The sequence below is a fragment of the Ascidia mentula genome, chromosome 1, assembly GCF_947561715.1.
Source record: "Ascidia mentula chromosome 1, kaAscMent1.1, whole genome shotgun sequence".
NCBI classification, from domain to species: Eukaryota; Metazoa; Chordata; class Ascidiacea; order Phlebobranchia; family Ascidiidae; genus Ascidia; species Ascidia mentula.
The window spans coordinates 24,245,263-24,258,522 of record NC_138566.1 but is presented as its reverse complement, the minus strand read 5'-3'; the positions used below and the strand labels follow the sequence as shown (position 1 = coordinate 24,258,522).

General features: G+C 37.2%; 3 protein-coding genes across 4 annotated transcripts; 1 reads left to right on the top strand and 2 right to left on the bottom strand.

Annotated features, from left to right (window-relative positions):
* The first annotated feature begins 200 nt into the window (after positions 1–200).
* Positions 201–3,634, top strand: LOC145892542 (SWI/SNF-related matrix-associated actin-dependent regulator of chromatin subfamily D member 1-like). 2 transcript variants are annotated; one of them, XM_082982015.1, is made up of 8 exons: positions 201–534; positions 593–674; positions 797–976; positions 1,242–1,448; positions 1,785–1,958; positions 2,295–2,486; positions 3,045–3,212; positions 3,303–3,634. In XM_082982015.1, the coding sequence occupies exons 1-8, from the start codon at positions 353–355 to the stop codon at positions 3,501–3,503; spliced, it is 1,386 nt and encodes a 461-aa protein (XP_082838141.1). In that variant the 5' UTR covers positions 201–352; the 3' UTR covers positions 3,504–3,634. The 2 variants fall into 2 exon arrangements, with proteins under 2 accessions (XP_082838141.1, XP_082838142.1); XM_082982016.1 differs by having other exon boundaries at positions 202–534; positions 1,245–1,448.
* Positions 3,635–3,891: 257 nt separating this feature from the next.
* LOC145902033 (ribosome biogenesis protein BRX1 homolog) lies at positions 3,892–6,136 on the bottom strand. The gene is made up of 7 exons (XM_082989874.1): positions 5,895–6,136; positions 5,611–5,722; positions 5,135–5,299; positions 4,858–4,931; positions 4,470–4,656; positions 4,317–4,411; positions 3,892–4,201 (listed from the first exon to the last, which is right to left on the bottom strand). Exons 1-7 carry the CDS (start codon positions 6,018–6,020, stop codon positions 4,052–4,054), a joined length of 909 nt encoding a protein of 302 aa, XP_082846000.1. The 5' UTR covers positions 6,021–6,136; the 3' UTR covers positions 3,892–4,051.
* A 3,584-nt stretch (positions 6,137–9,720) lies between these two features.
* LOC145910808 (uncharacterized) lies at positions 9,721–11,988 on the bottom strand. Its single transcript, XM_082998018.1, has 4 exons — positions 11,737–11,988; positions 11,169–11,316; positions 10,577–10,656; positions 9,721–10,005 (listed from the first exon to the last, which is right to left on the bottom strand). Exons 1-4 carry the CDS (start codon positions 11,986–11,988, stop codon positions 9,769–9,771), a joined length of 717 nt encoding a protein of 238 aa, XP_082854144.1. The 3' UTR covers positions 9,721–9,768.
* Between the last annotated feature and the right edge of the window lie 1,272 nt (positions 11,989–13,260).

Genomic DNA, 13,260 nt, shown 5'->3' with positions numbered 1-13,260 from the left:
CCATCATTTTCAGATCACGTGATAATCCCGCTCATTCCATTTTAGATTCCATTGTGATTGTGACGCCACAATAATGCCGTTTTTGCACATGCAGTTTGAATAGTGCAGCGCGTTGTTATTTTTTTTCTATTTAACTATGTAGTTTAAATTATAGTTTGCATATATTTTAATCAAATGACGAATTCGCTAACACAAAAATTGTGCAGCAGAACTATACTTTAGAATCGTTGCAAAGCATGACGACTTTAAAATAAACACAACACATATTTCAATCAAATGACGAATTCGCTAACAAAAAAATTGTGCAGCAGAACTATACTTTAGAATCGTTGCAAAGCATATCGACTTTAAAATGAACACAAAAGATGTTTTGACCAGAGGTGTGGCAAGTCAACCCAAACAAATAAACAGGGTGATGTATGGCAGCAGCCCATCCTCCCCATATGCCCCTTCAACTCCAAACCGAGGTGAACAAGTGACGGCAAGAAAGAGGCCTGTACCGACACCTGGAATGGTTGGATCCCCGGCTGACAGGTGAAGATATAAACTTTTGTTTATTTTTTTAAGTATTTAATGTTGTTGTTTTTTTCAGGAGCAAGCAGTTGTTGAAAAAGAAAAAGTTGTCCGACAAAGTTCTGCCACAAACTGTCAGGGATTTGGTTCCCGAATCACAGGTAAAATCATGAACTGTGTTGTTGTTTTTTCAGGAATAAGTTATTTTGTTTTACCTTTTATGTGTCTAATTCCAATATATGTCTTGTAGTTTCACTTTAGTTAATAAGTTATTTTTTTACAGGCTTACATGGATTTGCTGGCATTTGAGCGCAAACTTGATTCAACAATCATGAGAAAGCGTCTTGACATTCAGGAGGCCTTGAAGAGACCAGTGAAAGTTAAACGGAAGTTGCGTGTTTTCATTTCAAATCAATATTTTCCTGCAAAACCTGACACTGACGCCAAGGATGACAGTTCCAAGGTGTGAGATTGTGTGTCTATGTTTGTAATATTACTGGACGTACTGCTTTGGTTGTATTTTAACAGTTATATATACAAAACTAGAAATGGCCACACTTACACCTTTCATTTTTTGTACAACTAGATAAAAGTTTAAACATATTCTTTTTTCATACAAGTGAAACCAATTTTCTGTTGCTAAGTTTTACTGTACTTTGGCCAAATGTCTCTATTGAATGTAGTGGTGTAAATTTTTGTTTATTTTCACAAATATTTAATTAATTAAGCAGCCGTCTTGGGAGTTGAGAGTAGAAGGAAGACTTCTTGATGATCCGATTCATCCTGGCAAACATGAAAATTTGAAACACAAGCGGAAATTTTCATCCTTTTTCAAAAGTTTAGTAATAGAATTGGACAAGGACTTGTATGGTCCGGATAATCATTTGGTTGAATGGCATCGTACAAGCAGCACACAAGAAACTGACGGATTTCAGGTTGCTGTTTCATCTACACCATAAATTGTTGCAAAGCATGTAATAAATTGGTTGTGAATTGAATGATAGGACTATAGGTTTCATAGAATTAATTCTTTTTAGCCTTGGTATCTTGATTTGCAACATAACAAATCATTTTGTAGTGGCAGTGATTGTACCCAAGTGTATTGTTTTTTACGTAAAAAACCCAAACACAGATGCATCTTCAGGCAGTCCACAAAAGCATGTGGGCTATGGTAGACATGCATTGACAGCATACAAACAACACTAGTTGTTGAAATTTTTGGGTGTCTATGGTTTGCGGCAAACATTACAATAATCTGTAAATTGTTCAAGGTCAAACGGCAAGGAGACAAGAATGTGAGATGCACAATGCTCTTCATGTTGAACTACATGCCACCTCAATTTAAGTTGGACGGAAGGTTGGCAAGACTGTTGGGGATTCACACTCAATCTCGTCCAGTCATCATTCAGGGTCTCTGGCAATATATAAAGTCACACAAACTACAGGTGAAGCAAAACATGTAAATTGTTGTTAGCAACCTATTCATGTCCATAGCAGTACATGCAAAAAATCGCAGACACGTTAATCTACCACTGTGTAGTTGCATTACAACATTGCTGTTTTACATGCAAAACTAAATATATGTATGTAGATACTGCTTTACATGTATTAGTGGTGTTTTTGCAGACTACTTGTATCTGCTTGGCATCACAAGTATTTACACAGAAAAAACTTCCTATAGTATATATATGTATTAGTGTAACTTTGTCAATATCATGTTCCCCAATATGTTGTATCTTTTGTTGACCAAACTACCATGTCCATCAATGTGTTGATTTCAGGATGCCCATGAACGGGAATTTATCAACTGTGATTACTATCTGGAGCAAATACTCGGTCGTCCACGCATGAAGTTTGCTGAAATTCCACAACTTTTGCAGCCGTTATTACACCCTCCGGACCCTGTTGTTATTCATCATATTATCAGTGTAGATCCAGCTGATGCTAAAAAGCAAGCTTGCTATGATATTGAGGTGTGTAATATACTGCAGAAAAATCGTAGTTGAAGTTTATTAGCAGGCTTGATTTGTTTTAAATCCAATGGACATTGTAAAAACATTGTAAATAATAGTGATGCACTGAAACAGCAATTTTTTTATTCGGCCGAAACCAAATATTCGGCAAAAGTTGCTGAATAAATTCGGCCGAAACTAATGTTGGTATCCGTCTCTTTTAACCACAATGAATTTAAACAAAACATGTGCGGGATTGGATCTCATCCTATCACACATCCTTTTATTTGCAACTAAAGAATTACCTCTACTGCTGTACAAACTGCTTAAAGTTGATTTTCAATACTTTGGTGACATAAACAAATAAAACGAACACAGTCGTATAGTTTGGACAATGATTCCAATCTATACTAAGCTTTGCATATCATTGTTGCATGCAATAAAAAAGTTCAGCCGAATATTTTTGCACAATTTGGCCAAAACCGGATAATTACAAATTCCTTCGCTTCGGCGGCCAAATAAATTCGGCAAACCGCAATTTTGGTACATCCAGAGTAAATAACAAGACACGGTTTACAGGTGGAGCTGGATGATTCGCTGAAGACACAAATGAGCTCTTTCCTTCTTTCATCCAGCAGTCAACAGGAAATTGCTGATTTGGAGCGACGTATTCAAGACACAGTGGTTAAAGTAAAGCAACATCGCATACAAAGGGAGTTTTACTTGGGTTTTTCTGAGAGCCCACAGGTAACTATCGTCTTCTTTTCTGATGTTTTACCTTCCTACAACTGAGCAGCTCTGTGTATTTTGCAACAATTATGTGTTTCCTGTTGGCAGGAATTTGTGGCTGATTGGATCTCCTCACAAACCAAGGACCTGAAGACCATGACCGATGCAACAGGAAACAAAGAAGAAGAACGAGTTGCTGATTATTTTTATGCTCCTTGGGCTCAAGAAGCAGTGTCACGTTATTTCTACTCAAAAGTCCAACAGCGTCGCTTGGAGTTGGAGCATGCTCTTAAAAGCTCGAATATCTAAAAACTTGGGTCATTTACGGCCATGGCTTGCTGCTGATGGGCATAACTTGTTAGAACAATTACTGCTTGCTTGAGGACTTTGTGTCTTGCTACTAACTCTCTCACTTATGTTGCCATGTAAATAAAAGGGAATCCGGGAAAAATGCATGCATTTGTACTCTCAGAGGGTCTGCAGTGACTTATTATTATGATTGTGTTGGGTGCATTCTTCAATCAGAATGTCAGGTTATGTTTCTGATGTAAAAATATGTGGTGCTTTTTTTTACCAGTACGGTGGTTAAATCAGCAACACAACAATTGCACATGGAACTTTTTTTGGGAAAAGGAGTCTGTAAAATCTTTGTCATGGTCAGGTCCATTGCCTCCTGCCATGATGAACAAACAGTAAAAATGGTTGAATCTTGTATTGAAAGACTAAAGTATTATAGAAATCGGTAATGATTTTATTTTAAAAACTTCCAAAGTGTTCTTGGCTGATCGTTGGAACTCTTTGCAAGTACGACAATTTTATTTGCTAAAAGTGTGAGAAAGATGAAACAAAACGCAAATTTATGTTCCATTGGGTGGTGCAGTTTCAAACAGTAAATCAGTCTCATCAGTTGCAAAGGTATTGCCCGATCTTTTTATTCTCCTACTGCTGATGGCAGCTTGTTTTTCTCTGTACTTATTTGAACCCTTTTTACCTTGTAAGTGGCGAATCTATGATAGAAGTAAAGAAAATTGCAATATCTTGAACTAAAACTTGATAGTAAATATTTGTTTAAACTTAATAGGGCAATAAGTTTCCTTTTTTTGAAAAAACAATTTTACTTACAAGGTTAGGAGACTGATATTCAGGGTTAATATAAAGCACTGGCCCGCCAAAACTGCCTGAAAGAATTCGAGCTAGTGTCATTGTAAATCGAGGTCCTGGAAAAATATACATGTTGAAAAACTTCAAAGATCACTGCACATTTTTTTTTAATACCTATTTCAACCAGATCCCCATTTTCCTCCACAATCTGGTAATTACGGAACCAAATTTTACCATCTCTCAAACTAAAGTTAAACACATGGTCAATAAAGGGTTGACTTTTAGGGTGGAAGTTTGGTGTCCCAAAAACTTGAATGAAAAGTTCCTTTAACAACTGCATATGTGGTGTGGCATCAAAACTCTGAAAAAAATACATATCTAGTTAGGAATAACAGCTGAGATAATGACACAATTGATGTGAAAATTTGTGTTTTAAAGATTTTTAATTGAAAGCAACAACAAACAGAGCAAAACACTCTATAGGTCATAAATCACTGTTAACTCAATTTATGTGTGCAATCATTATTTGATTCCACACAAAGTAAATAAGCTGAACACAAACCTCATCAAATGATAAAATTGGTCTTGAAGAAGTTAAACAATTTCCAGTGAACTTCAGCTCATCCATCATATTCACTAGGAAGAAAAAGACACCATCAAAGCATAGTTTAAGTTATTCATGGCAATGTTGGCTGTTCCTATCTATGCTCTACTCTATGTGGTGTTCATGTTAGGCTCCTACGGCTTTTTTTCTTAGATTATCAATAATTCTGGTATTATTGTAATGTAACAACAAACTACAAAATTAAAGAAAGCATTTGTAACACAGTTTTACTTACAATATTCCATGTAAAATAGTGCAGACGGTCCATGGGGGACGTTTGATATCCACATATAAACATCGCGTTTCTTTTTGCCCACCAGAAACACACATTTATTGCAGTTTTTGATCTCAGCAATTTCATTAACAATGAGCAGATCGCTTTTACGGTCCATTTTCACATCTGCAAAATTACAATTAATAGAACCAGAACAAACATTCAATGAGATCACAAAAACGAAAAAATGTGCCAAGGGCAGCCAACTTATCATAACTTGACATTACAATTTGTTGTTTTGAGATGTCATAGAGTTATTTCACCAATCAAATCCTCAGTGGCATTGTTACTACGATTAAGTTAAGTTGTTTTTTTTCAGGTGGTAATTTTTAGAATAGTGTCTGTCCTGTATAGAAATAATAGTTGATTTGCAAGATTGTAGTAGCTGGTATGTTTGATAAAGTGTCATTCTTTCCAATCAGAAACATATATATCACCTGTTTTAGTGTGAGGCATTAAGTTTCGTAGATCCTTCACCAAATGCCTTCCTTTGTATGTAATTCCTCTGGAAGTAAACACTAGAACACGTTGTTTGTTCGTCCAGCGTTTCTGTAATTACTAAAAATTCAGAAGATACGCCAAACAATAACTTATCCACAAATATTTGCAAAACCTTTTTTGCAATGGGCTATAAAAAAGGCTGGAGTATGTTGTAGTTTTACAACATTGATGTTTACAAATAAATGAAATTCTCCCATACATTGATTGAAAACAATAATACCTTGGACAAATCAGACATGTCTGTTAATTCATTGGAAACTTCTTCATTTTCTTGCGATTTTTCATCCAGTTTCTGAAGTTTCGCTTTTCTTTTTAGATTTGACTTTCTTTTCCTTTGTGTTACCATTGTGATGTTACTTGATGTATGTCACTAATAAAGCTTGGTGTGATAGTATAAATTCACCAACGGCCCAGTTTTTCCGCAGCAAGCAAAACAGCAGGTTCTACACAACGAGCGCAATATCGCACATGTTCCCTCTTTCAAAAACGTAACCAAAAGAAGTACAAGCGTCTAAAAATGGCCTTGACTAAAATCCTGACTGCTTGACTCGCCTGACTTGCCTGACTTCAGCACCAGCGTTTCCAAAAAAATCTGGGAAAATAGCCATGAAATTATCGTACGTTGGAATTGCCTGACTTTCGTGAATGTGTGTTTGAATTGCCTGGCTTTTGTGTTTTGGAATTGCCTGACTTTCGTGAATGTCTGCTGGAATAGTCTGACTTTCGTGAATGTGTGTTGGAATTGCCTGACTTTCGTGATTGTGCGTTGGAATTGCCCGACTTTCGTGATTGAGCGTTGCAATTGCCTGACTTTCGTGAATGCGTATTAGAATAGCCTATGATTGTGTGCTGCAATTGCCTGTCTTCCGTTGATGAGTGTTTCAATTGCCTGGCTTTTGTGTTTTGGAATTGCCTGACTTTCGTGAATGTCTGCTGGAATAGTCTGACTTTCGTGAATGTGTGTTGGAATTGCCTGACTTTCGTGTTTGTGTGTTGGAATTGCCCGACTTTCGTGATTGTGCGTTGCAATTGCCTGACTTTCGTGAATGCGTATTGGAATAGCCTATGATTGTGTGCTGCAATTGCCTGTCTTCCGTTGATGAGTGTTTCAATTGCCTGGCTTTTGTGTTTTGGAATTGCCTGACTTTCGTGAATGTCTGCTGGAATAGTCTGACTTTCGTGACTGACTTTCGTGTTTGTTTGTTGGAATTGCCTGACTTTCTTGAATGTGTCTTTGAATAGTCTGACTTTCGTGAATGTGTGTTGGAATTGCCTGACTTTCTTGAATGTGTCTTTGAATAGTCTGACTTTCTTGAATGTGTCTTTGAATAGTCTGACTTTCGTGTTTGTGTGTTGGAATTGCCTGACTTTCTTGAATGTGTCTTTGAATAGTCTGACTTTCGTGAATGTGTGTTGGAATTGCCTGACTTTCTTGAATGTGTCTTTGAATAGTCTGACTTTCTTGAATGTGTCTTTGAATAGTCTGACTTTCGTGTTTGTGTGTTGGAATTGCCTGACTTTCTTGAATGTGTCTTTGAATAGTCTGACTTTCGTGAATGTGTGTTGGAATTGCCTGACTTTCTTGAATGTGTCTTTGAATAGTCTGACTTTCTTGAATGTGTCTTTGAATAGTCTGACTTTCGTGTTTGTGTGTTGGAATTGCCTGACTTTCTTGAATGTGTCTTTGAATAGTCTGACTTTCGTGAATGTGTGTTGGAATTGACAGACTTTCGTGTTTGTGTGTTGGAATTGCCTGACTTTCTTGAATGTGTCTTTGAATAGTCTGACTTTCGTGATCTTGTGTTGGAATTGCCTGACTTTCGTGTTTGTGTGTTGGAATAGCCTGACTTTCGTGATCGTGTGTTGGAATTGCCTGACTCAACCCATCACCTCCCAGTGCGACTTGCTGCGATCCTACGGCAGAGCGTGATTCTCCGCGCGGAAACCTTTAAGTGGACGCCTGACTCGATATATCTCGTAGTTTTTTCGGCGTCTACGCCATTTTATTTTGCTTATTTAATTATTACTCATGTGCGTATTTATTTCGCGTGCAAAACAAAATGCCCTTGGTTGTTTATTTAATTTGTTGGAATGCTCTGAGCTTAACAAAACACGTAGTATCAGGCCAATGTATTCGTTGTACACATTCTTGTGCTGGTTAAAGTGATGACATAAAAATGAAACGTTCAGTGATGATGATTACTTGTAATATTAATTCCCCAGTCCCGTTGACAGCAGAAGGGGCATGTAGCTATCTGAACGGAAAAAATGATTGTTTTATTTATTGTGCTAGATTCTGTACCACATCAAACATATTGTTTGACGTCATACTGAAACAAACCGCCTGTTGTCATTTTTTCATAGCTGTTACAAACTTTAAATTAATAACAACAGGGGAACAACAGTGCCATACATTATGTCAAAATCTAGTCCGTACTACTCATATACTAATATGTTTAATATTATCTCACCATGCTTCTCATTGGCCGACGGCTGTTCCTCACCTCCTGTTTCTTCAACGGCAGGTTCTTCTGTATCTTTCAACTTTCCTGTTGGTATAGCCCTATAACACATTTACAGTGAATAACATATCTGCATACAAACGGTGTGCTGTGGTACACTGATTTGCCACGAGACGATGTTAGGTGTGTCGAAGAACCAGAACCAAACCGAAAAAATCAAAAACATTTTCATTGATCTTCCCCTTTTGACAACTTTAGACGTTGTCACATCAGACACATCGCTAGGTTTACCCAACTGCAGATCCCGGACTGATAAGTACGACAAATTCCATAGTAGGTTATAGGTTGAGATGTACCGCAAAATGTATATGTGTTACCTCACCAAATAAGGTAGTGGAACACTAATATAAACAATAACACTGACTTACCATACTGACGATGCAAAACACACCAATAACAAGAGCAGGAAGACTGTCTTCATTTCTTTGATTGAGTTATACACGCAGCTATGGCACACACAAGCGGTTTCAGCAAATGACTAAAACTAACTAACAACATCAACGTTGTTTGAAAAAGTTCCGACCTGCAGTTCAACAATTGACTCTACTTGACAAATGTATTTTGAACCTCGTAATAAATGCATGACGGGATATTCACAATTTGTAACTTGCTTTGTGGAAGCTTTTCATTCGGTAGTAAATCACGTTTAGGCTGAATTTAGCCGCTTGTTTTGCCTTTAACAGGAAAAAGTGAAGGTAATATTTTCGTTTTTTTAAATTATTTCAAGTGTGCCTTTATCACAATAATCTTTTACTTGCTTTCTAGCAAATCTCCTTAAATCGAAGTGTCATATGTTTACATTCATTAATGCCTGTGTTATTGTATTGTTGTGTGCTAGGGGGGCATAACTCAAACAGTGATGGATGGATTTCATCCCGTGCCAAACATTTGTATGACCTTGTAGTTTATGTTAAGGTCAATCTCTCCGTCATTAGCAAACCACAAAAAAAACTAATACGAGCTTGAAGAGGAATTGCTCAACCTTCACCGAGAAGAAATGGCTAAGGTTTATGAACGACCACCTAGCGACTTCACCGCCTACCAGTTGTTTGATTCAGCAAAACAAGCAGCCCAGAAAGAAGCGGACAACATTTACTTTTCCGAAAGCAACAGGGCAAAGCAAGAATACAATTTCGTTCTACACATAATATGATCAATTTGTGCTGTGCTCGTCAATCAGTAGTAATCTTTTTGTAAACAATTGATGTTTTAAAAACGAAATATCTTTTCTTCTGCTCTTCTTTTAAATGTGCGTTAATCAAATTAATTACCCAAACGCCAATATTCAGAGTAATCAAATTGGCAGGTAGATTAGCAAAGACTAGTATTGATAAAGTATAACTCTGTATTTTCTGCAGTTCTATTCAATTTACATTTATCCACTTCATGTTGAAGCAGTTACTGATGGAGCGGGTTGCGATCTGTGATGAGTGCACACAAAAATCAAAAAAATTAGCAAAAAAAGACAAAAACAATATGTCTGGTAGACTTAACACTGGAAAATTCCGGTTTCAATAAGGTTTGTTTCTAACGATCGCACAAACAAGGGCAACTAGATTAAGTAAGTTTCTATTACCAACAAACATAACACAACAAGCCAATGACGATTCCCGTTAGTACAATGATGAATTGAATTTCTTTCTTGATTTGGTTGAAGATGTACGAGTTATCAAGGAACTCATTAACAATCTCCGCGCCTTTGTTCCTGTGTGGGAACGGTGTATCCGGTATTGGTTTGTCGAGGAACTTGCAGAGTGGTTCCCACCCTTCCGTCAGTTTAAAGTAGAGAGTTTTGTCCTTGGGAGCCGCCTACAACAGGAAACTTTGTGATATCGTGAAACTTGTAGTATAGAAACAATGATCGGATTTGAATATTTTAGCAGCCGGTTCTCTCACTATCAGCATGCCGTATAGCTGAAATACAGTTCTCGATATAAAACATAGGCCAACACATACACTTGCTTGCAACTGAAACAACCATAGATTCGCGTAAGCCATTAAATTACAAGACCCGGTTCGCACCGCTGAATCCAACCACAATCACAACTGTTTTCGCCAACTACCTTACGGCAATGTTTGCCACAGTGTTTATTTACTCTGTGGACTTTAGGACTCCACGTTTCCGAAAAGTATTTCGGTGTTTGGAAAGTTTTAGTGAAATACCTTAATTTGTGATCTTACGCACAAAGTGTATAAATGTATGTTGTTATTAAGATTGCTGTTAAGGACGCAGTTTTTTAGCGAATTTAAAAACAATTAGGTTTCAAAGAAAATTTAAAAGAGGCGCGAATAAAGTTTAACAACCGTAGAAGCACTTCTCTATACTTGTATCTGACCGGAGACGTTGTGATTTTGCCCGTAGAAAAAGAAACAAACATACCTCCCTCACTCGTGCGTTGTGTTGCCTGTATGCTTTCTTGGTAACCATGGGGTTCCGTGGCACTCCAAGCTGAGTTCTCACTTCAAACATTTAGAAAATTAAATAAACCTAGAATGCATTTCTACGATTTCACAAAAAAACAGAAAAGCGTATGATTATATAGTTCATAGGTTCCCAACCTTTTTTTTCTCCAATTTACCCCCTGGCTGCTTTTGAAGACTTAATTTACCCCATTTTAATTTTGCAAGGTTTTGAAATACATAAGCGAACGAAATTGTATCGAACTTAAAACCACTGCAGAGAAGCAAAGAAATAATGTAACAATAACTAACCAAAACATGAATGTTCAAAAACTATACGGCGCACAGTGAAAAGTTTGACGATTTCTTGCTCACAAAATGTACCCCCAAGTAAGTCAAATTCCCCCCCGGTTGGGAACCGTTGATGTAAACGATATATAAAAAAATATAGTTGATGATGTGTCACGATAATCACGAAAGCAAATCAACTACTTTTTCATATATTTGGGATTCTTAGGAAGGAGTAGTTGCATATATTTAGCATTATCTTAGGTATACGACCGTATATTTACTTCCGTCTGTGATAAGGGCTTTTAATTTTCTCCCGGTCGGAGATACGATGACGATGAAGTTTAAAATGAAGCCCTGAGTCATGGCAGCCAACTGCTTCTCCCAACTTTTTGCATATTCCTCCGAACTGCTTCGCTCCATATGAATAATCTGTAGAGAGATATTTCTATAGAAAGGGAGGGCAACTATTTATAACTTTGATATTCTAGATTTCCAATAAAAACGCCGTTGACCGTGTATTTGAGTGTACGTCACTCCCTAGTGCAACTTGCTGCAATCGTGCGGCGGACGGTAGCTTTTCAGAGGAGATTCTTAAACATGCTGGTCACTTAACTCGAAAACCCTTTGGTGGTTATTGTACCCAATTCTGTTATATTTTGCATATTTGCATATTTTCGGCCTGAGTCGCTGTAATGCATTTTGACGTTGTCAATATTAAACAAACAAATCTCCGTTGAAAATGGCTTTACCATATTATGCGAAATGCATTACATAATGATAGTTTAGCGATTTCGTATCCCCTCAATTTAAAAAAATATGTGCGTTTACTCAATACATTCTGTTTCCCACCTTTGCATCCGGAAACGCCCAGTGGATTTCCTCCCACAAAGCCGCAGCTGGTATGTCGGTGGTCGCGTCAACGTTCGTGAACATCTTGCGAAATTCCTCTGTTGTGCTTCCGTCGTTGCACGCCTTGGACAATTCTTTTCCCAAATACCAGAACTGTTCTTCGAAATCGTAAACATTGTAGCCGAGAATTCGCAAAGCAGCGCTGAGGGTCTTCGTCCCTGTTTTCGGCATTCCACTGCAAATCACCTTCATTTTTTGCCGAACTTTTGCAAAAACTCCTTAAAATCTAAAAAAATCCTGTTTAAAATTTTGACATTAGTATATCATTGGTGCAAGTGTCCAGTGTTTAAGCGTTTTTGGCTTTGACTTGCGAATGACAATCGACTTGCAATAAATAATGCAGGTGCCGACTGACACAGGAACTAAAAAATGCTGAGCAAAAAATGTGCACATGTCCACTTAGAAAAGTAACATTTTTACCGTTCTGACCAAATCGTCTCCATTGCGTGCAGAACGTACGTCCTTATCTGTCTGATAAAATATACTTTTATCGAAAGTACGACAAAATCCATATTAGTTTAGGTTGAGATGTATAGCCTACCCCATACTGAAGATGTAAAACACACGAAGAATAAGAGCAATAAGACTGTCTTCATTTTTTTTGATTGAGTTATACACGCAGATATGGCATACACAAGCGGTTTCAGCAAATGTCTAAAACTAACTAACAACAACAACAACAACGTCATTTATTTTAGGGTCGGACCTGCAGTTCAACAATTTAATCTACTTGACAAATATATTTTAAACCTCGTAACTAATGCATAACAGGATATGCACAATCTATAACTTGCTTGGTGGAAGCTCTCCATTCGATAGTAAATCACCTAAATCACATGAACTCAGTTTGGCCTTCAATAGGAGAAAGTGAAGGTGATATTTTCGTTATTTTAAAGTGATTTAAAGAGTGCCTTTATCACAATAATCTTTTACTTGCTTTCTAACAAATCTCCCTAAATCTATCATAGCAAGTGTCATATGTTTACGTTCATTGAAACGATGCAGAAATACCTGTGTTATTGTAGTGTTACATGCTGGGGGTAGGGGGCATAAATAAAGAATTGATGGATGGCTTTAATCGTGTGTAAAACATTTGTATGACCTTATATTTTAGGGGTAATGTCCTGAAACCTTTCGCAAAAAAATCATTCAATTAATGACCACACTTGGAAAATATTTTTCAACATTCTTGACCCAATTCAGTCCGCGAGGTAGCCTATGTTGAAACTAATGGTCTTCCGAATTTGGCACTCATGTCTGTGTTGTGCACCCTTGTTCTATGTCGTTTGGGCAATGTAAATACCAACAGAATTAAAAGAAGTTGGAGAAGGCGACTGAAAAAAAGGTCTTGAAAATTTTGAATCAATTCGTAAACTGGAAAGCAAGCATTTGTTGCCTTTGCGAAGCCAACATAGCTGAATTTACCATTTGCTTATTATTTCTATATTAACGCAATGTCGTGGT